Source organism: Leucoraja erinacea, chromosome 17 (assembly GCF_028641065.1).
Source record: "Leucoraja erinacea ecotype New England chromosome 17, Leri_hhj_1, whole genome shotgun sequence".
Lineage (NCBI taxonomy): Eukaryota > Metazoa > Chordata > Chondrichthyes > Rajiformes > Rajidae > Leucoraja > Leucoraja erinaceus.
Window position 1 is genome coordinate 33525357 of NC_073393.1, and position 26815 is coordinate 33552171.

General features: G+C 43.2%; 1 protein-coding gene across 1 annotated transcript in view; it reads right to left on the reverse strand.

Moving 5' to 3' along the window:
• plcg2 (phospholipase C, gamma 2) overlaps window positions 1-26815 on the reverse strand; it is a 192054-nt gene that overhangs the window by 28627 nt on the left and 136612 nt on the right. The window contains exons 12-25 of the mRNA XM_055648937.1: window positions 26634-26754; window positions 25381-25549; window positions 21523-21633; window positions 20244-20339; window positions 14744-14925; window positions 13348-13548; window positions 10970-11089; window positions 10700-10880; window positions 8451-8516; window positions 8018-8121; window positions 3760-3856; window positions 3079-3145; window positions 2779-2939; window positions 1675-1780 (exon numbers count right to left, since the gene is read on the reverse strand). Of these exons, the coding sequence (XP_055504912.1) occupies window positions 1675-1780; window positions 2779-2939; window positions 3079-3145; window positions 3760-3856; window positions 8018-8121; window positions 8451-8516; window positions 10700-10880; window positions 10970-11089; window positions 13348-13548; window positions 14744-14925; window positions 20244-20339; window positions 21523-21633; window positions 25381-25549; window positions 26634-26754 (1782 nt within the window). The remainder of the gene's footprint in view (window positions 1-1674; window positions 1781-2778; window positions 2940-3078; window positions 3146-3759; window positions 3857-8017; window positions 8122-8450; window positions 8517-10699; window positions 10881-10969; window positions 11090-13347; window positions 13549-14743; window positions 14926-20243; window positions 20340-21522; window positions 21634-25380; window positions 25550-26633; window positions 26755-26815) is intronic.

A 26815-nucleotide genomic window follows, 5' to 3' on the forward strand; every position in this document is an offset into this window, starting at 1 on the left:
GCGAGTGGTGGGGTCACGTTGGAGGTGGCGGAAATGGCTGAGGATTATTTGTTGTATTTGCCGGCTGGTGGGGTGAAAGGTGAGAACTAGGGGGACTCTGCCCTTGTTGCGAGTGCGGGGATGGGGAGAGAGAGCAGTGTTGCGGGGTATGGATGAGACCCTGGTGCGAGCCTCATCTATGGTGGAGGAGGGCAATCCCCGCTCCCTGAAGAGCGAGGACATTTCCGATGCCTTGGTGTGGAACGTCTCATCCTGGGAACAGATGCGGCGTAGGCGGAGGAATTGGGAGTAGGGGATAGAGTCTTTACAGGGGGCAGGGTGGGAAGACGTGTAGTCCAGATAGCCATGTGAGTCAGTGGGTTTGTAGTGTATGTCGGTCAGAAGTCTGTCCCCTGCGATGGAGATGGTAAGCTCAAGGAATGGTAGAGAAGTGGTAGGGAAGGTCAAAGTGGATGTTTCTTTCAATTGCTTTAGATGTTGCGAGACATAGGCAAGCCAGTGTTTGAATCTCACTATATAAGATATGAGAAATTAAATAGGTGAGACTTAAACATGCGTCAGTGCCGTGCTGGAGGCAGACACACTATTTCGGTAGCATCCAGCGACCTTCACTACCATTCAGGAATGACAAATACTATCAAGGCAGCACCCTGGCACGGCAGGTGGAGATGTAGTCTCATAGTGCGAGTCACCCAGTTCAATCATCATCTCGGGTGCTGCATGTGTGGAGTTTGTTCGTTCTCCCAGTGCGGCCATGGTGTGCAGCAGTAGAGTTGCTGCCTTACAGCGCTTGCAGCGCCGGACACCCGGGTTCGATCCTGACCACGGGTGCTGTCTGTACGGAGATTTACATTCTTCCCATGACCGCATGGGTTTTCTCCGGGATCTTCAGTTACCTCCCACACGACAAAGACGTACAGGTTTGAAGGTTAATTGGCTTGGTGTACGTGTAAATTGTCCCTAGTGTGTGTAGGATAGTGTTAATGTGCGGGGATCGCTGGTCGGTGCGGACTCGATGGGCCAAAGGGCCTGTTTCCGCAATGTATCTCTAAACTAACCACGTGGGTTGCCTCCGGGTGCTCCGATTTCCTTCCACATTCCAAGAATGTGCATGTTTTATAGGTTAATTGGCCATTATACATTGCCCTTAATGTGTAGGGAGTGGATGAGAAAGTGGAATTCCATAGAATTAATTAGAATAAATGATCGATGGTTGGCGTAGGATCTGTTTCCAGGCTGTATCTTGAAACTAACCTGAACTAGTATTGTTATAATGTTTTTGTGTAATGTTATAATTTCTAACTGTATTGTTGCTGGGTGTGAGGTCCAAGGTTTAAAGGAGATGTGTGGGGCAAGTTTTTTTACACAGCGAGTGGTGAGTGCCTGGAATGGGGTTGAAACAAATGTTAGTGGCATTTAAAAGACTTTAGGATACTCCCATGGATATGCAGGGAATGGAGTGATATGGGTTAAGTGCAGGTAGATAAGTGATGACTTGGCATTATTTTCAACATCGTGGGTCGAAGGGCCTGGTCTTGTGCTGTGCTGTTCTATGTTTTATTATACAGGGGAATATTGAGTGAATAATTCTGAAAGGATAGATTATTTTATTTCTACATAAAGGAGAAACCATCTTCAAAATCTGCTCAGTAGTGGTAAGATTTAAAAAATTACCAGTTGGAAAAATGTCTTTGCACTTTGCAGGCCTGCAGTACACAACTAAATCAGATAACTCTTTGGCAATTTGTTGCTTCTTCTCCATCTCATTTCGATTTTCCTCCTGTTAAAACAAAGCCAAAATCAAGTACCATTTCAGGAGGAAATCATTATGCAGGAAATGCATTTCACATGTAAACTGCTTACCCATAAATCAGCAAAGAACGGGAGCAGAGAGAGACAGGAGCAGGCAGCCTTTCAATAAGATCATCTGCTTTCTCAACTCCAATTTCTCTCACAGAACCTGAGTTCCTGTAACCTTTAAAATCCATCAGTCTGTCATGAATCAACTCGAATGAACCCGCAGGTTCAACAATTCCAAAGATTCACAACTATTTGACGAAAAAACATTCTTCTTTATTCTCCTCATGTTGAGGTTGCGACCTCGAGTTCGGGAATCCCAAGGAAACATTCTTCTCACACTTACCTTGTCTTCACCACCTCCTCTGGCAACTCGTTCCATATATTTACCCCACTCTACATGCAAACGTTGCCCCTTGAAACGTTGCTCCTATTAAATATTTCGCCTCTCACCTTAAATCTATATCTTCTAGTTCTTGATTCCCCAACTCTGGGTAAATGATTCTGTGCATGTACCCTATCTATTCGCCTCATGATCTTAGACACCTCTATTAGATCACCCCTCATCCAACTGCACTCCAAGGAATAAAGTCCTAGTCTGCCCAACCTCTCTCTATAGCTCAGCCACTCGTGTCCTGATAACATCCTTGAAAATCGTAAATTAATCAATGTTATTCGGCTTAAGTTAGAAATCATTGTTAGTGATCAGGAATACTTTATTTACAGAAATAATGAAACTACTGATGATGATTTATACCAAAGATAGACACAGAGTGCCAGAGTAACTCAGTGGGTCAGGCAGCATCCCTGAAGCAAAAGGATGGGTGATGTTTCAGACTGAGGAAGGGTCTCGACCTGAAACATCACCCATCCCTTTTCTCCAGAGATGCTGCCTGACCCGCCGAGTTACTCCAGCATTTTGTGTCATACTTAATTTATAGTTTTCTTTAATTTTAAATAAATATTTTGGCAGAGACATACCTGTACATATATCTTCTGAGAATTTTGTACCACTTCATGGTACCATGAAAACAAATCTTCCAATGATTCAGTAGCAATGTCCAGTGGTGGAGCATCCACAGGAACTTTAGGTTGGATCGTGAATACAAAGGCCATCTCGTGCATCCCATTTGTCTGCTTAACTGTTGTGAAAGTAAGTATAATTCCAATGTTTAGTGTAGCGTTGCATGTGTGAACTGCACTTCAATCTCATCAGAACAAGTGAAATCAAGACAATCTAAATAATCACATTGTGTAGATCAGAGGACAGTCCATACATACCAACAGAACAGTTAGCCAGTTCCACGATTCCTATGCAAAATACTCCTAGTGGATTATCTTCTGTTATCTGAACAATAAAATAAAAATAGGAATAAGCACAGTGGAGAGATCTGCAAACTAGTTAGAATTAATTTGAGACCATTATTAACTTAAAATCTATATCTACACATATATATATATATATATATATATATGTATATATATCTCTATGCACACACACATCTATACAAACGCACATATATACACGAATATATACACACATACATATACACACACATACATATATGTACATACACACTCATATATATAGATACACACAGTCCTGATGGGAAAACTATCAGGGATGGAAACATAACTTTAAGAAAGATTCTTTACAAGGAGGTGCTTTGATATACGTACATAATTAGAATACAGCTGCTCCTCGACCTACGATGGGGTTACGTTCCGATAAACCCATCGTAAACCAAAAATATCGCAAGTCGAAAACGCGTTTGATAAATTGCGATCACGTGACCGGAAGTGACGTGCGGCTCGCTGCCATTGTCAAGCGTTTGCCGATCGTAAAGTCGAAATATCGCAAGTCGAAGCATCGTAAATCGGGGAGCACCTGTAGTGCAGCTGAATACATTAAGGTCCAGTTTTTAAGATTGTCAAATAAAAATTAAGTCAAACAAAACATACCTGGCTGCCAATATCTTCTTGAATTTCAGCAGCAATTTCTTCAACGTAGTTGGATGGGAAGTATTTTTGTATTTGATCTCCATAGTCCCCCTTCCACCTAAATGTACACAGTACATAGAATTATAGAAATCCTAAACATGAGAACTAGAAGTACATTGGGAATCCTGAGATGAAGTAAAGCAAATACAGGCCCACCATCGATTCTGGCATCCTTGATTTTGGAGTATTCCTTTCTGGATTATCCCTTTATTCCAGACCAATAGAGAGAATTCCAATGGCACAGGAACGGTCCACCTAGGCCGCCGAGGGGCCAAGATACCGGCAACGTGGGCCTCGGAGGTTGGCTATGGGAATGGATCTTCCCGCTTCGGCCCGGTGAGAGCCCGCAGGGAGCAAATTCCACCCGCCATTCAGCGTGGAAATCCAGATAAGGTCGAGATCGTCCCGCCCTACCCGGCCCAGGCGCAACATTTTCGGGGGGTGGGGGGAGTGATTTCAAGTGCACTCTCATGAATTTGTGCAGATTAAAGGAGGTGCCGGAGCATCAATCGATGGTGGCCCTATATTCTGCAGTCATCCTTCTGTGCTGCTAAATTGAGGTGGATTAACGAAGCAAAATTATTCTATTATTGATAATCCAGAAACCAGTTCTACAATCTGGAGAGACTACTGGATTGAGGAGTTTGTCTTGATTTTTGTACTCCAATGTCCATGGTGGAAGTTAAAGCCACAATCCATTAATTCCATTGCAAAAACACTACCAACTGAGCCTCGGAAGAGATTCGTAATTGGTTGATCAAAACTGAACGCAATACTCCAACTGTGGCCTCACCAGCACTTTGTACACTCATAACATAACAACCCAACATCTATGCTCAAGATCCTGACTGTTGAAGGCCAATGTGCAAAAGCCTTCTTGACCACCTTATCTACCCCTGAAGTTATTTTCAAGGATAGACACAAAAAACTGGAGTAACTCAGCAGGACAGGCAGCATCTCTGGAGAGAAGGAATGAGTGACGCTTCGGGTCAAGTCCCTTCTTCAGACTGGTTAGGGATAAGGGAAACGAGAGATGTAGACGGTGATGTGGAGAGATAAAGAACAAAGAATGAAAGATATGCAAAAAAGTAATGATGATAAAGGAAACAGGCCAATGTTAGCTGTTTGTTGGGTGAAAACGAGAAGCTAGTGCGATTTGGGTGGGGGAGGGATAGAGAGAGAGGGAATGCCAGGCTACCTGATGGGACAGAATTCAATATTCACACCACTTTGCTGTAAGCTGCCCAAGCAAAATATATGGTGCTGTTCCTCACTCTGACAATAGAGGAGAACTAAGACAGAAAGGTATGTGTAGGAATGGGAAGGAGAATTAAAGTTTTTGGCAACCAGGAGACCAGGTAGGTTCAGGCGGGCTGAGCGAAACACGATCGCCCAGTCTGCATTTGGTCTCGCCGATGTACGAGTCCACATCTTGAACAACGGATACAGTAGATGAGGTTGGAGGAGGTGCAGGTGAATCTCGGCCTAACCTGAAAGGACTATCGGGGTGTTTAAGAAGGAACTACAGATGCTGGATAATCGAAGGTAGACAAAAATGCTGGAGAAACTCAGCGGGTACAGCAGCATCTAATCATCTGCTGCACCTGCTGAGTTTCTCCAGGACTATCGGGGTCGCTGGACAGAGGGAGGAGGTGTAGTGACAGTTCTTTCAAGGGAATATGTATCTGAACTCTGAACTTAGATCCCTCTGCTCTATGACACACCCCAGAACCCTGGCATTACTGTGAAGGCCCTGCCCTGGTTAGACTTCCCAAAATGCAACATTTCACATTTATCTGATATAACTCCATTAACCAATCCTCTGCCTTCTTGCATAATTGATCAGGTTCCTGTGTAACCTTTCATAACCATCTTTACTATCGATAATATCACCTACTTTGGTGTTATCTGCTCACGTCTTGTACGTTCTCATCCATATCGTTGATGTAAATCACAAACTGCAACGGACCCAGCACCGATCCTTCAGTCACAGGCCTCCAGTCCGAAATGTTGTTCTGGACAAAATATTTATCCCTTACCCAGCATTGCTTCTACAAATGTTACTACAACATGGGGGACGGCACAGTGGCGCAGCGGTAGAGTTGCTGCCTTACAGCGCCAGGGATCTAGGTTCGATCAAAACTATGTGCGCCGTCTGTATGGAGTTTGTACGTTCTCCCTGTGATGACGTGGGTTTTCTCTGGGTGCCCCGGTTTCTTCCCACACTCAAAACACGTCAGGTTTGTAGGTTAATTACATTCTAAAAACATTCCAAAAATGTCGCTAGTGTGTAGGATAGTGCTAGTGTACGGGTGATCATTGGCCAGTGGGGACACAGTGAGCTGGTGGGCCTGTTTTCACGCTGTATTTCTAAAGTCTAAATTTCTATCTGCCTGTGGTGTGGGAGCTTGTGTTCATAATTCAGGGGGCACCGCACGATGGCAGCCTCGCCAACAGTCTGTCTGTCTTTTCGTCTTTCTTTTGTTATTTTTAGTGTGTTTTAAAGGTATGTGTTAATGTTCTCTGGCTTGTTTTATGTGGGGGGTGGTGGAGGGGATCGGGGGAAACTTTATTTCAATCTATTATCTTGCCGGAGATGCGATTGTTTTCCGGATCGTATCTCCGGTCGCTCTGCGGCCTAACATCATGGAGCTGGCGGCCTTGCTTGGGACTGACTTTGGGCCCCACATCGGGGATGTGGACCTACCATCGGAGCCAATCCCTTGCCTGGGATCGACGTTCTAACCATGGCCTGCACAATTCCATGCAGATAGAAAAGAAAAATCAGGAACAAACTCTTCCAAGCCAGGCACACCTACACAAAGAGGCAACCTGACCTTCTCAGCCACAAACAGATAGTGAGGGGAGGGTAACGTTACACCTGATGTAATGGTGGGAGTTGGTCCGAAAGAGCATTGAATGCCCTTGAAGGAGTGAAGGGCAAGGAATATGAAAATGAGAGAAATTAAGAAATATTATTTGGGGGTCAAAATGATGCAGCGCCGGAGACCCGGGTTCGATCCTGACCTCGGGTGCTGTCTGTGTGGAGTTTGCAAGTTCTTCCTGTGATTGCGCGGATTTCCTGCGGGTGCTCCGGATTCCTTCCACATCTCAAAGACGTGCTGCAGGTTTGCAGGTTAATTGACCTCTGTAAACGACCTCAGGTGTGTTGGGAGTCAATGTGAAAATGGGATAATATAGAACTAGTGTGAACGGGTGATGATGGTCGGCATTGACTCGGTGGGCCGAAGGGCCAGTTTCCATGCTGTATCTCTAAACTGAACTAACCTAAACTAAGCTAAATCCATTGAAGACAACAGGGCATAATTCAAAGAGTGAAGTGCAACGTGCAGTCACTTCCACTTCCAACGCTTAGCACGCACACCCACACAGGGGATAATGTTTTACCCTGCAGCACAACAACAGGACACGCCACACCTGAACAAGGAAATACATGCTGGAAAATACAGGGAAATTGGGCAAGAAGAATAAAAATCTTAAGAAAGAATGTAGCAGCAACTTCAGGGATTGTATCTGAGTTGTCTTTCAGAGAGAAATATTATCCACCAGGTGACGTGGGCTGTATGGGATTTGGAGAATCTTCACAGACTTGTGGAGGTGGATATTTGTGATAATCAGTGTGGGCTGAATAAGAAATTAAGACGGAGAAATTTGCAATGTCTGAAAGGAGTAATGGTTACATTAGAGCACTGAAGCACCAGATGTTTTGCCTTTATGGATATGCTGTTCTCATTATTAGCCTTAGGATGTTTAGTTTAATTTAGTTTAGTTTGGTGATACAGCACGAAACAGGCCGTTTGGCCTGCTGAGTCTGCATCCCCAAGCACTAACACTTTGACACATTGGGGACTATTTAAATTTATACCAAATCAATTAACCTACGAACCTGTGCGTCTTTGGAGTGTGGGAGGAAACCGAAAATCTCAGCGATAGCCCACAACAGGTCACAGGGAGAACGTGCAAACTCCGTACTGACAAGCACCCACGGTCAGGATTGAACCCGGGTCTCTGGCGCTGTAAGGCAGTAGCTCTACCGCTACGCCCACTTTGTAGGACACAATGTTGAAGCTTCTCAACCTTTCTTTCTCAGACTCACTAATAACAATGAATGCGTCCCTTTTCACAGTGTGAGCCTAATCTAATCACTCCAGATTTCCATGACCAATTCATGTACTAATTGCAGAACAAGAATCCTTACCATCCTTGATCTTGTTTTTTGACATTGTGGATAATGCCACCTCTGGGAAAAGTGAGTTCATCTTGTTGTTGGCTTTTATATTGGTACAGAGCTTTTACCGAACCCTACAGATTGAGAAAGAAATGGTTAAAACTAAATAAAATCACAGTGAAGGTGTTTGTATTTATAGTTAACAGATAAGAACCACACACCGACAATTTTATCACTTAAAAGTCAACAGAGGAAACCTTTCTCCTCAAATAGGGTTTATTTCATTCGGATTATAGCGATGTTGGCCTGCGGATCACAGCCCAGTCCATCACAGATATTTACTTGCATTCACTTAATTTACCATTGGATCTAGAATTTCACTTCAAATTTCCTATTCCTGTCTATTAATGATATTTTGTTAACATTACATTAAGCACAAGACAAGTCAATTTCAGACTCCTACCTTAGAAGGTGCAAGTTCATTTGGATCCACGTAATTTATACCATAGAGACTGCCGTAGTCTTTTTGCTGAAAGCAAAGCAAACTGTGATTATGCTGAATGTAGAAGATTGTTATGAGTGTGGTTTCAGGGCCATTCTGTAGAGGCCTTCCTACTCGATCAATAATGTGTTGAATAATCAAAAAGCATGTTGTGATTTAACCTGCCTTGACAAATAGCTGAAGGGCCACTCAGTCTGAATCCACAACAGGATTTATGGGCTAACCTACACCTGCCAGTGACAATGCCAATGGCCTTAGTAGAAAATACTGTATTTGCTGGAGGAAGTCCACAATTTACTGCTGGTATTAAACGTCAAAAGAGCTAGGCTTAATTTTAGGTCACCACCCCCCAACCCCCTACTTTCAGTCCATAGAAGGGACTCGACCCAAAACGCCACCCATCCTTTTTTTCAGGAGATAATGCCTGACCCACTGAGTTACTCCAGTACTTTGAAAACAGCATCTGCAGTTCTTCATTTCAACTTCTTAGTTTTACATGAGTCTTGGGAATTAAGGGGAAAACTAAAAATCCCCCTTTTGGCAAAATGCAAGATCTCAAGATCAATTGTAAACAATAAACCCTCATTCTCTGCCAGTTAGAAGACAAAGGGCTGCCTGCAGATTGCCCGGTGCATCATATACTCTCCTAACGTGGAAATACAATGCTGGTTCCTTCATCATCATTGGGCCACAATCTTGGACCTCCCTCTAGAGCAGCACTGGAAATGGACAATTAAGCTGCCTACCAACACCTTCTCAAGGGCAAACTAGCGTGGATAATAAATGCTACCGTATAAATGACAAATTCATTCAGATTGGAGATCCTCATTCAGTTTTGAGCATTCAGTATTCAATAATGTGGCAGCATGATGTTGCTGCCTTGCAGCGCTAGAGACCCGGGTTCGATCCCGACTGTGGGTGCTTATCTGTACGGAGTTTGTACGTTCTTCCCATGACCTGCGTAGGTTTTGTCCGGGATAATCATAATAATAATTGTACTTTTTAAACATGTATGTTTTGTAATATTCGAGGAATTTGATTTGCCCTACAGTCATTCCAATAAAGAGCAACAAGACACCCAAATAAATGTTTAACATGAACATCCACCACAGTGACTCCCCCACATTCCTCACGGTGATGGAAGGCAAAAAAATTCAATCATTTTCCTTTCTTTCTTATCCCGCGGTCAGGGCACTCGAATCTTCCGTTGTCGGGGCGATTTGGCTCTCACAACCGGCGATCAAGCCCTCCACATCGGGGTGATCAAGCTCCCGCATCGGGGGGGAATCTCAGCTCCCCCGCACCAGGCGATCAGCCCGGGTCGGGGCTAGTCGAACCTTCTGCGACTTTGGAGCTTCCCGACATCAGTCTCTACCCGAGACTGCGAGCTCCTCGATTCGAAATCCGCATGCCGCGGTTGGAGTGTCGATCCCAGGCAAGGGATCGTAGGCTACGATGGTAACTCCACATCCCCGTGGTGGGGTTCAAAGTCAGTCGCAAGCAAGGCCGCCAGCTCCATGATGTTAGGCCGCAGAGCGACTGGAGATACGATCCGGAAAACAATCGCATCTCCGGCAAGGTATGACAGTGAAAAAAAGTTTCCCCCGACCCCCTCCCCCACCCCCCACATAAAACAAACCAGAGAACATTAACACATAGTTTTAAAACACACTAAAAAAGACGAAAAGACAGACAGACTGTTGGCGAGGTTGCCATCACTGACGGTGTCACCCGTTTTTCTCACACACTCCAAGGACGTATAGGTTTGTAGGTTAATTGACTTGGTTTAAATGTAAATTGTCACTAGTGTTAGTGTGCACGGAACATTGGTCCGTGTGGACTCGGTGGGCCGAAGGGCCTGTTTCCGTGCTGTATCTCTAAACTAATTTAAACTAAATTTAAAACTCAGTATTCTGTGTCTCTTGTAAATATTTGTTGCGTTAATTAGTTGATATTTAAATCAGGTTTCCAAAAAAGTGGACAACCTGACAACCTTATAGATGGACCCACTTAGAAGAGACGATCAAATTATATGAGTCAAAGCACTCAATTATCTTGAATAATGGTGATCTGAGGCAAGAGACAGACAGTTAACCCCAGGGGTTAGGAAATTAATTTTTCACTTTCTCGCCTGAGGAAGGAAACATATCGGCGACAATATAGTACATAGATAGACAAAGTACTGTTAACAAAATAAATAAACCACTTACCATGTTGTATCGCTCAAGCACCTTTTCCGTGACTGGATATCGGAGTTTCATTTTTCTATATAATGCCTGCTTTTTGTGGTAACTGATCAGCTCCACGAGGCTGTCGAACTCTGCTGACGTCCCTAGAATGTACTTTCCATCTTCATAGTTAATGCGGCAATGCTTAACCTTACCCTCAGCCCTGGGGTGAGACACAATTTTAACGTTTTTTGATAGCACCACGGATACTTTTAAAATTAAAATCTATTGAGGAATGGTTAGTTCTCTCACCTGAAGGTAATGGCGTATGAATTGGGCTCATCTCGCTTTCGAACCAGAAACGCCCCGTCTCGCGGGATCCTCATCAGCATGTCCTCGGCTTCTCCTCGACATAGGTTTTTATAATACCATCTGGACATGAAAAAAATGTACACCTTTCCATTTTTGATCCCCGTGATTCAGTGCATTGAGCAATGGTCGTTTATCTCTGGGACCTATTTCGTGGGTATCAACTGGCCGGTTTCGCAACTTTTCTCAGTCTTTCCCACCAGGCTGCTAATTGTTGGAATAGAGAAACTAACGGGAAACTGCTGAATCTGCAACATCTAAACTCCAGAACCAAGATCAGCCTGACTTTAGACTTCACTTTAGAGATACAGTGCAGAACAAGCCCTTCGGCCCACGGCGACCAGTGATGACGGCGCTCACGAGAACTATCCCACACACGAGGGACAATTTACAATTTTACCAAAGCCCAATAGCCTACAAACCTGGACATCTCCGGGGTGTGGCAGGGAACTGGATCACCAAGAGAAAGCCCACGTGGTCACTGGGAAAATGTATAAACTCTATACGGGCAGCATCCGTAGTCAGGATCGAACCCAGGTCTCTGGCGCCATAATGCAGCAACTTTACTGTTGCGCCACTGTGCCTGACCTTAGTGATCAAGCTGAAATACATAGACTGTGCTAGTGTTCAGAGGCCAAGTCACTGCCCACATTGGACCAAGCGAGATGCATCTTTCAACCTGTACAAGTCCGCCTTTTGTCAAAAAAGATCCATAATGAGACAATGGAAACAGTGGAAGACTTTTTACCTCAGTGAAGGCAGACACTGATGACATTTGCCCTCAATGCACCAGCCCAGACTTTGACTGACTGAGGAAAGCAATGCCTGAAGATTAAGGCCTAACACCTTAAATCCTACAGGGCAACAGTCATTCCTGCCATTCCTCCCCTCATGTTTGCTACTGTGAGTTGCATATGTACAGCAGGCATTTCAAGGCACGGGAATGATAACACCAACACTGTGGCTGCAAAATGCGTCAAGTAAATGAAAGGAGAAGCGAACCAATGTTAGGTTCCCCTCCCAGACAAACATCCCATGCACTCAGTGGAGCCTCACTTGCACTCAGCTCCACTGGGTAGACTGAGTCGCTTGCACACCTAATTCTTCCCCCCACAACATGCATTCCCTTCTGAGCTCAGTCACACGGTGCTCTCAAACCACATGGAGAATTGCAGCGTTCAGGTTACTAAGAACCCTAGTCTCCATTACTGCTCAAACAGACAAGGAGCAAAACAAAAAAATGTTGGAGGAACTCAGTGGATCAGACAACATCTGGGGAGGGAATGGACAGGCGACACTTCGGGTCGGGACCCTTCTTCAGCCGAACCCGAAACGTCGCCTGTCCAATCCCTCCAAAGATGCTACCTGATCCGCTGAGTTTCTCTGGTATTTTGTGTTTTGCGCACGATTTAAGCATCTGCAGTCTGTTGTGCTGCAGATGTTTTATTGTCAAACAATAAAAGGCAATCATTTTGGACTGGACACCAATCATTATTCTAGCCTGCGTTTAACAGATACGATGTAAATCTTCCTTTCTCCTAGCTTGATCAAAAAATACTTAAAACACCAAGGTTTAAATTTAGTTCCTTATAAGGCTGTAGAACTTGCCAAAAACTGGGCACTGAATAAGCAATCTCACTCATGGAAATTACTAGCTATGTGAAGAAAGAACTATTTCCATTCTTTATTAATAGAAAGTTAAAAAAATAAGTCATTGAAAACAAAGACCGGTTAACACTATCCATTTGAGTCAACAACATCCAATTAATAACTCAGTTTATCCTTAATCTGCATCCACTGCATGCACTGGAATTTAGAAGGATGAGAGGGATTCTTATAGAAACATAAAATTATTAAGGGATTGGACAGACAGGAAAAACGTTCCCAATGTTTTTGGGAGTCCAGAACCAATGGTCACAGTTTAAGAACAAGGGGTAGGCCATTTAGGACTGAGACGAGGAAAAACATTTTCACCCAGAGAGTTGTGAATCTGTGGAATTCTCTGCTACAGAAGACAGTGGAGGCCAATTCACTGGATGTTTTCAAGAGAGAATGAGATTTAGCTTCTAGGGCTAACGGAATCAAGGGATATTGGGGGAAAAAGCAGGAATGAGGTACTGATTCTGGATGATCAGCCACAATCATATTGAATGGCAGTGCTCGCTCGAAGGGTCGAATGGCCTACTCCTGCACCTATTTTCTATGTTCCTATCCACTGCTGTTAGAAGACCACAATACAATAACATGCTAGATGTTTATGATGCAAGTTCTCTATGCTCTAGACAGATTTGACTGCATAAGATTTCTGATGGTACACTTACTCCTGAAATTCATGAGGATTTGGGCAGGGTACAGCTTCAGTTAAACATAGTTCAAATTCAATGCATCGTAAAGGCGCAGTCTGATAGTATTGCACCAGATCATAAATATTGTTGAAAGTTAAATTATCGGTCAGGAAATATTTTGTGGTCTCTGCGTCTGTGGACGTGCGAATACGGCAGTGCTGAACTCTTCCATTCCTCCTGGTTTGAGAAACACATAAAGAACAGAATCCAAGTGTTAATTTATTATTTACTGTTCAATAGAGTTACAGTTTAAGTTCATAAGTTATAGGAGCAGAATTAGGCCATCATGTCTACTCTGCCATTCCATCATGGCTGATCTATCTTTCCCTCTCAAACCAAATTTCCTGCCTTCTCTCCATATTTAGTTGTTTTTCTTTTAATATTTTACCTTGTATGTATCGTTAGCTTTTAGAAATGTTTGAATGGTGCACTGACTGGCTGACATTTTTATATTTCGTTGTACATGGTTCATGTTACAATGACAATAAAGAAACTATTCTATTCTATTCTATAACCCGACACCCGTGGTAATTAAGTTTAGTTTAGTTTCGAGAAACAGTATGGAAACAGGCCCTTCGGCCCACTGTCCTCTCCCACCAGCGATCCCCGTACATTAGCACCATCCTACACAATAGGGACAATTTACAACTATTACCAAAGACAATTAACCTACAAACCTGTATGTCTTTGGAGTATGGGAAGAAACGGCGCCCCCGGAGAAAACCCACCTGATCATGGGGGATAAAGTACAAACTGCGTACAGACAGCATCAGCCTCTGGTGCTGTAAGGCAGCAACTCTATCACTGCGCCACCGTGCTGCTCTTCAGTTACTCTCATTTTATTTTTGAACATGACATTCTTCACATCATTTAAAGCTGCCAGCATTAGTTACTGACCAAGAGTGTGACTGCTCTAATGTGGTTCTGTTATCATGCACTATATCAGAGTAACTTATATAGTGAAAGATAGATCAGCCATGATGGCAGAGTAGACTCGATGGGCACAACAATTTCTAATTTTGCTCCTATGACTTACAAACCTACAGTATGAGCACTGTTACTGTGAGTTGCCTCAACACAGTTTGTTATGTTCAAGTTCCTTAAAGGATATTAATGGCTTGTTTTTTGTAATTAACGTTGGACTTCTGAAAGTTATTTATTATCTTATGGCAACAAATTCCAAAGGAGAAGTGAAAAGAGTTTACCTTTTAATAGATGTTTTACCGTTTAATAATTTTTTATCTTTATTTTTTTTTTAATCTTTCTCCAAATAATTCCGCAGCTAGCAATAAAACAGTTTTTTTTAAAGAAATTAATAATCCGGACTGAGGAATATTTGGTATGAAGGTTTAATAAAAGAGATCAGCTATACCAAAATGACAGCGTGAAGACTCCGTTGAAGGTATCACTCTCACGGACCAGAAACGTCCCGTCTCGTCCTGTTGTTTCTGCACAAACCTCCTGCAGCAGCTTCTCGGCTCTCTGTTTGCCATCCTTGCCCATCTTCCCATGAAACCACTTCTCATTAAAGTGACGATACATATTATCAGTTTCCTAAAAAGAAAAAAAGCGTAATTGTTTATTTTTTTTACAGGATATAATGACCCAAGAGTCACACCAAAGGGAAATGCCCGTCGGAAACCAGCAGCACTGCGCCGCTAATGTTTTCAATGATGACGAAAGGGAATGTACAAAAATGACAGTGAAAGAGTAAATGAGAACATGAGTGAATCTAAAAGCAAAGCTGTCGAAACAAGGAACTGCAGATGCAGGTTTACAAAGAAGGGCACAAAGTGCTGGAAAACTCTCAGCGGATCAGGCTGCATCCCTGGAGCACATGGATGGGTGACGATTCGGGTCGGGAACCAAAACGTCACATCTATATTCTCCAAGGATACTGCTCGACCTGCTGAATTACTCCAGCACTTTGTGTCCTTAAGAGTAAAGCTGTCTTACTGGAATTATATAAGGCCCTGGAATATTGTGTATACAGAGCCCTCAATAATATTTGGGACAAAGACCCATTATTTATTTATTTGCCTCTGTACTCCACAATTTGAGATTTGTAATAGAAAAAAGCACATGTGGTTAGATTTGTCACACTGTCAGATTTTATTAAAGGCCATTTTTATACCTTTTGGTTTCACCATGCAGAAATTACAGCAGTGTTTATACATAGACTCCCCATTTCAGGGCACCATAATGTTTGGGACACAGCAATGTCATGTAAATGAAAGTAGTCGTGTTTAGTAGTTTGTTGCATTTCCTTTGCATGGATTGACTGCTTGAAGTCTGCGATTCATGGACATCACTATTTGCTGGGTGTCTTCTCTGGTGATGCTCCGCCATCCAGCTTATGCTTGTTTTGGTGGGCTAGTCCTCTTCAGTTTTCTCTTCAGCATATAAAAGGAACACTCAATTGGGTTCAGATCAGGTGATTGACTTGGCCACTCAAGAATTGACCATTTTTTAGCTTTGAAAAACTCCTTTGTTGCTTTAGCAGTATGTTTGGGATAATTGTCTTGCTGTAGAATGAACCGCCGGCCAATGAGATTTGAGGCATTTGTTTGAACTTGAGAAGATAGGATGTGTCTACACACTTCACAATTCATTATGCTACTACCATCAGCAGTTGTACCATCAACAAAGATAAGTGAGCCAGGACCTTCAGCAGCCATACATGCCCAGGCCATAACCCTCCCACCACCATGTTTCAACAGACAAGGTGGTACGCTTGGGATCTTGGGCAGTTCCTTCTCTCCTCCATACTTTGCTCTTGCCATCACTCTGATGCAAGTTAATCTTCGTCTCATCTGTCCACAAGACCTTTTTCCAGAACTGTGGTTGCTCTTTAAGTACTTCTTGGCAAACTGTAACCTGGCCATCCTATTTTTGCAGCTAATCAGTGGTTTGCATCTTGCAGTGTGGCCTCTGTATTTCTGTTCATGAAGTTTTCTGCGGACAGTGGTCATTGACAAATCCACAATTGACTCCTGAAGAGTGATTCTGATCTGTTGGACAGGTGTTTGGGTTTTTTTCTTAATTATAGAAAGAATTCTTCTGTCATCAGCTATGGAGGTCTTCCTTGGCCTGCCTGTCCCTTTGCGATTAGTAAGCTCACCAGTGCTCTCTTTCTTCTTAATGATGTTCCAAACAGTTGATTTTGGAAAGCCTAATATTTGGCTGATGTCTCTAACGGTTTTATTCTTGTTTCTCAGTCTCATAATGGCTTATTTGACTTTCATTGGCACAACTTTGGTCCTCATGTTGATTAAACAGCAATAAAAGTTTCCAAAGGTGATGGAAAGACTGTAGGAAAGACTCGAAAGTGCTGAAAGCTCTCTTATACCTGCATTAAGGAGGCAATTAAACACACCTGAGCAATTTCAAATGCCTGTGAAGGCATGTGTCCCTAACATTATGGTGCCCTGAAATGGGAGGACTATGTATAAACACAGCTGTAATTTCTACATGGTGAAACCAAAATGTGTAAAAATGGCCTTTAATAAAATCTGACAATGTGTATTTTAACCATATGTGGTTTTCTCTATTACAAATTGTGGAGTACAGAGGCAAATAAATAAATGATGGGTCTTTGTCCCAAACATTATGGAGGGACTGTAGCTCTGATTTTGCTAGCTCAGGAAGATAGGAAGAATGGGGACACAGTTGACTGTAGATGGTGGAACCTTGAGCGGAAAATGAACTGCTGGTGGAACTCAGTGGTTCCGGGCAGTGTTTGTGGAGGGAAATGGCAGGCAATGTTTTGGGTCAGAGTCCTTCTTCTGAGGAGAGCAAATCTTTTGATCAGTATTCCCTAAGGAAAAGAACTCTGTGGCAGGAGAATTGAGTGATGGGGTGGTCAGTGAAAATCGTGAACATATTAGCATTACAAAGGTGGAGGTATTCAGGTGACTTATTGGGCTAGAGGTGGATAAAATCACACGACCTGTTAAGATATAGCTCTGGCCGTTATGGGAGACAAGTTGTTGGGATTCTCTAGGAGATAGTGACATTTTTGCTGGATGAGGGTAATGTGCCAGATCACCGGAAAACAACAGATATGGTGTCTTTATTGATGAAGAGCAGAGTTAAGCAAGATTCACTGGAATTTTGAAGGATGAGAGGGATCTTATAGAATCATATAAAACAGGCTAGATGCAGGAAAAATGTGCACAATGCTGGGGGAGTCCAGAACCAGGGATCACCGTTTAAGAATAAGGGGTGGCTGTTTAGGACTGAGATGACAAAAAACTTTTTCACCCAGAGAGTTGTGAATCCGTGGAATTCTCTGCCACAGAAGGCAGTGGGGGGCAATTCATTGGATGCATTCAAGACAGAGTTGGATACAGCTCTGAGGGCTAACTGAATCAAGGGATATGGGTAGAAAGCAGGAACGGGGTACTGATGCTGGATGATCAGCCATGATCAAATTGAATGGCAGTGCTGGCTCAAAGGGCCAAATGGCCTATTCCTGCACCAATTTTCTATGTTTCTATAACTGCAGACTTGTAAGTAAGCAGGGAACATATTGGAAAATACCACGAGGGACATGATTAATCTAAATTAGAAATGCAGAAATTAAACAAAGGTAGTTGGAATGGCTTCTATAAGGGTGATCCTGGCTGACCAAATTGATTGAATTTTTTGAAGAGGTAATATATTGATGAGGACAGTGCAATTCATGTGGTCTTCCTGCACTTCACTATGGCATTTGACACGGCTTCACGTAAAAGATTATAACCTACAAAACTGGGACATGTTGGAAAACTGCATCCAAAATTGGTTTAGAGACATAGAAACAGAAAATAGGTGGAGGAGTAGGCCATTCGGCCCTTCGAGCCAGAACCACCATTCAATATGATCAGAATCAGAATGCTTTATTGTCATGGCTGATCATCCAGAATCAGTACCCTGTTCCTGCTTTCTAACTCTCTCCTGACAACGGAGATGATAGCAGAGGGCTGTTTTGTAATGCCCATGTTGTACAACAAGTATTAGTGCTTTAGCCTCTATAGTCCTGCCTTTTACATGAATGATTTTAAGATATGATTAGTAAATCTGAAGATGTCACAAACATTGTTGTTGTTGTTGTTGAGAATGAGGACGTCAGTCTTAAAGAGGATAGAACTAGGGGTCACAGTCTTATGAAAAAGATCAGCTATTTAAGCCTGAGGTGAGTTTTTCACCTCGAGAATAATAAATGTTTGGAATTCCCGGCTCATCGTGACTGCGGAGATTCAGTCACTGAATATGTTCAGGCAGAGACTGACAGATTTCCGATTTCAAGCAAGTGAAAGGATAAGCGGTTCGTGCATAAAAGTGTCAGTGAGGTGAAAGATCAACCATGTGTGGGGCAAGTTGTTTTTTCACACACATAGTGGTGGGGGCCAGTAATGTGCTGCCAGGAATGGTGATGGAGGCAGATACGATTGTGCCATTTAAAAGCCATATAGATGTGCAGGGAATCGAGGGATATGGATCATGTATCAAGGAAGATTTCACACAACATTGGATCAGAATGATGATATTTGACCCATTGGGTCAGCTCCACCTGCTTCTGACACAATTGTGGCGGATATAGTTTTTCCTCTCAATCTCATTCGTCTGCCCGTGACCTTTGACACCCTTACTCTTCGTAAAAGATTACAAATGAACACCATCTAAACGACGTTTGGACAGGTACATAGATAGCAAATGTTCAGGGACATATGGGCCTAGCGCTGGCTGGTGGGATTAGTGTAGATGGGGTCAGCATGGACAACCTGGGCCGAAGGGCCTGTTTCCACACTGTATGATTCTATGATTATAGGGCTGTAGTGAAAGCAATGAGCGGGTCTTTCAAAGAAATTAAGTAAACCCCCTTCAATGCAGCACAGAGTAACTGCATACAGCACAGGTTACTCAGGTAGGAAGGGAGGCTGAAGGAAGGAAGGCAATGTTAATTGGACTAAGATTTGGATCATGCAACATAAAGCTGCTTGGTTGATTCTATGTGAGATCATAGGCTGCAGTAGAATATAGTGGACACCATGACAGAAGTGACATGCAGTTAATGCAGTGGTATAAACTAACAAGGACAGCAACAGTGGCAATGAAAAACTGCCCAATAAAGTTGGAAACGTTAGGGGCTGGTTGATGAAAGAATCTAAATGCAGAAGCGTAGAAGGATGGAGTACTGTAAGCAAATTTGGGCCCCATATCTGAGGATGGATGTGCTGGCTCCACAGAGGGTCCAGAGGAGGTTTACACGAATGATTACAGGAATGAGTGGGTTAACAAATGATGAGCGTTTGACAGCACTGGGCCTCCACTCGCTGGAGTTGAAAAGGTTGAGGGGGGTCCTCATTGAAACTTACAGAATAATGAAAGGCACAGATAGAGGGGATGTGGAAGGGATCCTTCCACTCACTGGTGGGAGAGTCTAGGACCACAGGTCATAGCCTCAGAATTAAAGGGCACTCATTTAGAAAGGAGGTGAGGAGGAACTTCTTTAGTCAGAAGGTAGTTAATCTGTGGAACTCATTGCCACAGAGGGCTGTGGAGGCCAAATCAGTGAATATTTTTAAGGCAGAGTTAGACAAATTCTTGATTGGAACTGGTGTGAATGGGTTATGGAGGGAGGCCAGGAAAATAGGATTAGGAGGCAGAGATCAGCCATGATTGAATGGCGGAGTAGACTCGATGGGCGACTGGACTAATTCTACGCCTATAACTTGTGAGGACTTGCAGATTTCAGTCTTATTCCTTGAATATCCATGGAAAGTTAGAATAAACCAACAGAAATTAAACCTGATAGAATTCACAGCAGCGAGCAAAGGAATGAACAAAGGAGGAAAGGGAAATAAAGGAATAAGTATGTCAAACTGAACCTGGCATGATGTTTTTGTGAATTCATTATCATCGTCACTTGACTCTGCAAAATACAGCTTGCCATCTACGATCACACAATAATGTTTGTACCATTTCTGTGAAAAGAAATAAAGCAGAATTCAAAATACTTTGGAAAACCCCGTAATGGTTAAATGTCACTAATACAGCGCGAGTGTGGGACTTAGTGCCAAGATTTTCAGGCATATATTAAAAAACCCAGAAATACAGAGATCTGAAGATAGGTGCAGAGCTCTGTAATGAAAGTTGTTGCTTTATAATCGAGTGAGTGGGGTGATCTACATTTAATATGAGAAATCCCCTTAGGAAACCATTTTAAATATAGTTCCCCTGACAACTAATTCAAATGTGCGACAGGAGTCAGGCCTGTTCGTGTGAAGGACGTGTTGGATAAAATGGGCTGGTCTTGCACAAGCTCAGTCAGGTGGTTTAGTTTCATTCCTACATTAGAATTAGCTTCAGATCTGCTACTGTTTAAACACCATCATAAGCTGATATCATGAACTGCCATGATTGCTTCATAGCATTTTTCTCAGACAGTCAATATTTACATATTTTTTACTGAACATCTTTCAAAAATAGTAATATTTTAACACATCTTTGCCAGGATTGCTAAAATTTACTTTCTTTGATAAGGTTAACCATATTCAAACTGAATTAGGCACAGCAACAGCTGTTCATCCATGCAGCCTTTTCATTATTTGATAAAAATCAGTGCTGATCTGATTATATTCTTCACAGCATTCCCCTTTGCCTGCACTTCAGGCTTTAGAGATACAGCGCGGAAACAGGCCCTTTGGCCACCCAAGTTCGCACCAACCGATTTTACTATTTTACCGAAAGCAACAAAGCTACAAAGCTGAATGTGTTTGGAGTGTGGAAGGAAACCGGAGCACCCAGAGAAAACCCACCACGGTCACGGGGAGAATGTGCAAACTCCGCACAGACAGCACCCAAGGTCAGCATCGAACCTGGGGCTCTGGCGCCGTAAGGCTCACTCGATTATAAAGGCCACTGTGCCACCCTTATTCAGAATCTGTCTCCCACTGCCATAACAGACTCTGCTACTACCAACCTTAGAGCAAGAGTACAGAAGACTCTCAACCCTCAGGAAGATGTCAGTTAAACTCATCTTTATCTGAAATGACCCTAGATTATTCCATGAGGAAATATCCCCCCTATACGCATCCTGTCAAACCCCTGCATAAATCTAATCCATGGCACTAAAGAAATCAGGAACATTGATACTCGCATTCTTACCAAATCAATTGGATCCAAAATATAGAGAAATCCAGATTTCTTTTCAAGCTCCTTGAAGCTGGTGTATACAGTGGAAGAGAGGTTCTCTTGCTGGGTATCCAGTTTTTTGTGCTGAAAAAGTGGCAGATATTTCACAATGAGTGTAGCCGGCTGCCAATCTGATAAATGGCTATAAATGACTACATCTTCTATCCCCTCCCAGTCCAATCCCTCCCGACCTACAGTATGCCCAAGATACTTCACACACCCTTCGTCTCTTCAATGACTCCTGTTTTCCAGGCCCCCGCTCCCTCATCTTTACTATGAATGTTCAGTCACTCTACACCATCTCTCACCGGGAAGGCCTTAGTGCCATCTGTTTCTTCCTCAACCGCAGAACCTGCCAATTTCCCTCCAAATACACTATACTCTACCCAGCGGAGGTGGTCCGTACTCACTACAACTTCTCCTTTGACACCTTCAACTTCCTCCAAAGAAGTTGTAGCCATGGGCACTCTCATGGCCCCCATCTATGCCTGCTTCTTTGGAGGGTACATCGAACAATCATTGTTCCAGGCGTACACTGGCCCTATCCCTGAACTCTATCTCCGCTACATTGACGGCTGCATTGGTGCTACCTCCTGCACCCATGCAGAACTCATGGACTTTAACTTCACCACCACTTTCCATCCTGCACTCAAATTCACTTGAACCATCTCTGACATCTCCCTTCCCTTTCTTGATCTCACCCTCTCTATTGCAGGAGATAGAGTATCAACTGACGTCTATTATAAACCTACTGACTCCCACAGCTATATAGGCTACACTTCTTGCCACCCTGACGCTTGCAAAGACTCTATGCCTTACTCCCAATTCCTCTGTCTATGCCATACTGTATATGCGCCCCAGATGAAGTGTTCCTCATCAGGACATCCAAGATATCCTTATTTTTTAGGGAACGGGGGTTCCCCTCTTTCATTATAGATGAGGCCCTCACATGTGTCTCCTCGGTACCCCGCAGCTCTGCCCTTGCTCCCCCTCCCCAGTCGCAACAGGAACAGAGTCCCTCTCGTCCTCACCTTCCACCCCATCAGCCGTCGCATACGGCACATAATCCTCTGACATTTCCGCCACCTCCAACGGGATCCCACCACTAGCCACATCTTCCCATCTCCATCCCTTTTCGCAGAGACCGTTCCCTCCGCAACTCCCTGGTCAACTCATGCCTTCCCACCCGAACCACCCCCTCCCCAGGTACCTTCCCCTGCAACCGCAGGAGATGCAACACCTGTCCCTATACCTCTCTCAACTCTATCCAAGGACACCTCCTCCAACCTCATCTACTGTATCCGTTGTTCCAGGTGTGGGATCCTATATATCGCCGAGACCAAGCGCAGACTCGGCGATCATTTTGCTGAACACTTCCATTCAGTTGACCTGGGCCCACCCAATCTCCCAGTTTCTAAACACTTTAACTCCCCCTCCCATTCCCATACTGACCTTTCTGTCCTGGGCCTCCTCCACTGTCAGAGAGAGTCCAAACGTAAATTGGAGGAGCAGCAGCTCATATTTCGGTTGGGCAGCTTACAACCCAGCGGCATGAATAATGATTTCTCTGACTTCAAGTATCCCTCTCTCTCCATCCCTCCCCCCCCCTATTTTAAGTGTCCGCCTGATTAATATTACTCTTTGTAAGCCTCGTTGTCACCTTCCCTTCCGCCAACAATGAACCATTGTACATTTCCTTGATCACCGTCTGCTTTGATCTGTCCTTTTCACACCTTACATGCTCATTGTACCCTTCCATATCTCTATTTTCCCCCTTCCCCGGACTCTCAGTCTGAAGAAGGGTCTTGGCCTATGAAAGGTCACCCAACCTTCTCTCCAGAGATGCTGCCTATCCAGCTGAGTTATTCCAGCATTTTATGCCTATCTTCGGTGTAAACCAGCATCTGCAGTTCCTTCCTTCACAAAGATCTACAGGTCTGGTTAACTGCATGCAGTTGTTTCATGGGACGAATAATGGAAGAAATAAAAAATATTGGCAGAGATTATAAGGACTTAACTTGCATTTGGAATTGAATAATTAAAGACAGTCAGCATGGCTTTGTTAACGGCAGGTTATGCCCAACTATCTTGATTACGTTTTTTTGAGGAGGTAACACCTCGTGAACCTACGCTGCACTGCCTCAATAGCAAGGATGTCCTTCCTCAAATTAGGAGACCAAAACTTCACACAACACTCCAGATGTGGTCTCACCAGGGCGCTGTACAACTGCAGAAGGACCTCTTTACTCAAATCGTCTCATTATGAAGGCCAACTTTCTTCACTGCCTGCTATACCTGCATGTTTACTTTCAATGACTGGTGGACAAGGACACCCAGGTCTCGTTGCACTTCCCTTTTTCCTAATCTGACACCATTGGAATAATAATCTGCCTCCTTGTTCTTGCGCCAAAGTGGATGACCTCACATTTATCTACATTATACTGTATCTGCCATACATCTGCTCACTCACTCACCTGTCCAAGTCACCCTGCAACCTCCTAGCATCCTGCATCTGAAAATTTGCTAGTGTTACTTTTAATCCCATCATCTAATTCATTCATATATATCGTAGATAGTTGCGGCCCCAGCACTGAGCCTTGCGGCACTCCACTCCCCACTGCCTGCCATTCTGACAGGGACCCGTTTATTCCTACTCTTTGTTTCCTGTCTGCCAACCAATTCTCTATCCATGTCAGTACCCTGCCCCCAATACCATGTGCACTAATTTTGCCCAGATACACTACATCCACTGGCTCTCCTTCATCGATTTTACTTGTCACATACTCATCATGTGCATACAGAAGAGATTAACTTGGTATTATGTTCAGCTATGACACTATGGGCCAACAAACCTGTTCTTGTGCCCTATTGTTCTATGTTCTGTGCTCAATATTATGCACGACAAACATCAGCTGGTTCGTTTTCACTTCAATCACATATACAGCAAGATGAACCATGTACAATTTTTCATGCTGGGTTCATTTTTTTGCAATGATGACATTTCTTAAGATATTTGGATCAATATATGGACAGGAAGGGTTTCGGGGGATAAGAACCAACAGCTGGCAAATAGGACTAGCTGAATGTCACTTTGGACAGCATAGAGAAAGTGGGCCGAAGGACCTGTTTCTGTGCTGTCTAATTCTATAACTCTAACTCCTTCGCTTACAATTTTGTTAACTCCACACTTATTTTACTCCCATCCGCCCTCTCTCACCAGCTTCCTCCATCCCATGGGCAGGTTTCTTCTGCTTGGATCCTAGGCTTTTCTCCTTTCTATTTGCTTTTCCAAGCCACACGTTTAAAAATAAAAATATATGTAATGTTAGGTGCTCAGGCGGAGGTGCAATGAGCTGAAAGTTAGCTTCCTAGAAACATTTGCTGAAGGGGCATCATTCAAGATGCCCGCATGGAATCTGCTTGAGCCACAGCGTGTTATATGATTGACGCACATAATATTTGGAATTAGATTGGATTATGATTTAGATGAATTCATGCATTAGTTTTACAACTTACAATATTGCAATGACTGGCACAGCCTTTATAGGCTCTTGAGATGATTAATTATATCTACTTAGAGATTCATCCCTGCTTGATAGAGCTGGGATGAATTATATTTTATGATTGAATAATATTTTACCTCTCCAGTTCTTTCCATTGACTTCAATGGAATACAACAAGGTCACAGGCCACGTTTCTCATGACTGGCCTGGGATAAGTTTGTGAACATCTTTTTGTGAAAACTCTCTTCTACACTCTCCTGTTTACCAGCACTTGTTAATGCGTAATAATTTGTAAGATGTTCAAATATAACAAGTACGATATTCTCACCTTGATGATAATTTTGTTTGTAAGCTGTGCTGGGGATGGTAACTGTTCTGCATTTGCTTCAATTGGTTTGGTGATAAGCATTGACCCAAAGGTGTCCTTGAACTTGATGGCCATATGTCGTTGCTGCTCAATTGTACAGTGCTCTTCGATGGAAAGAATGACTGGATACCTTTGAAACCCAATGACAGAATCAATAAAGCATTCATCGTTCCCTAACTCTAACTATGATATGATACGATAGAATTTTATTTATCCTAGGAGGAAAATTGATCTGCCCACAGTCATCAAAAACACAAAATACATGAAACATTAAATTAAAGTGACGAGTGGAAAGGCTTGGGGGATGTACAAAGATTTGAGGAGGTGGGTGTGGGGAGGAGTCAGTCTTGGTCTACCCCACAACAGAGGGGGGGTGGTGTTGTCAAGTTTGATAGCCACAGGGAAGAAGGATCTCCTGTGACATTCTGTCCTGCATCTTGGTGGAAACAGTCTGTTGCTGAAGGTACTCTTGGGTTGACCAGTGTGTCATGGAGGGGGTGAGCTGTATTGTCCATGATGCATGATTAATGGCCAACTGTAATCAAATATTGATAGTGACAAATGCTCTCCAGCCCATCACTCTGGGAAAAAAAGTTATGAGAACATTTTATGTGGAAAATTGGTTGGTCATTGAGAGACTGTTAAGTGCCTTACCCCTACCCAATGTTCCATCATTAACTGTAAGTACCAAGCTTGGCTTAGCAGTGGAAATTCTTACCTCCAAGTCAATGGTTATGGGTTCATGGTCTGGACTCAATTACCCTGATACACAAGCAGAGTAATTAGAGTAATCACAAGGCAACTAGCAATAATTATTAAGCTGCCAATGTGACCCATTTCCCAAAGACACTTTTCATAATACAAAACTCATGTTCTAGATCTCAGCTGTCACCTGGGATAATATCAGAATGGGATCAGCAGTCTAGCCAACATTCTCCTCAGTGAGAAATTGCACAGAATGAAAGCAAACCTGTAAATAATGCAAGTCTGAAACGGATAAAGAACAAAGCTGGGGGTGCACTGAAGCTTAGTCAGCACCGATAAACATGAAGGAGAGCACACAGGATTCACATTTAACATTTAAAATCTTCAGCACCAAGAACTGTCTAATTGTCTCGAGCTTTAATGAATGGAGCTATCGCCCAGTGCAACGATAGAGCTGGTGTGCAGTGACTATAATTAGTACAATACATAATATGGCACTTCAAACTTACTCTGATGTAACAAAGGCATGGATTTTGATGGCATCAACAACATCGTCGAACTTGATTTTGGATGTAAGTGTCCAGCCATGATAAATAATGGGTTTGCCATCCGGCCCATCCCAACAATCCACTAAAATATTTAGAGTAAATGCAGAATGAGTTTCACAGAGAGAAAATAAAAGCAAATAATT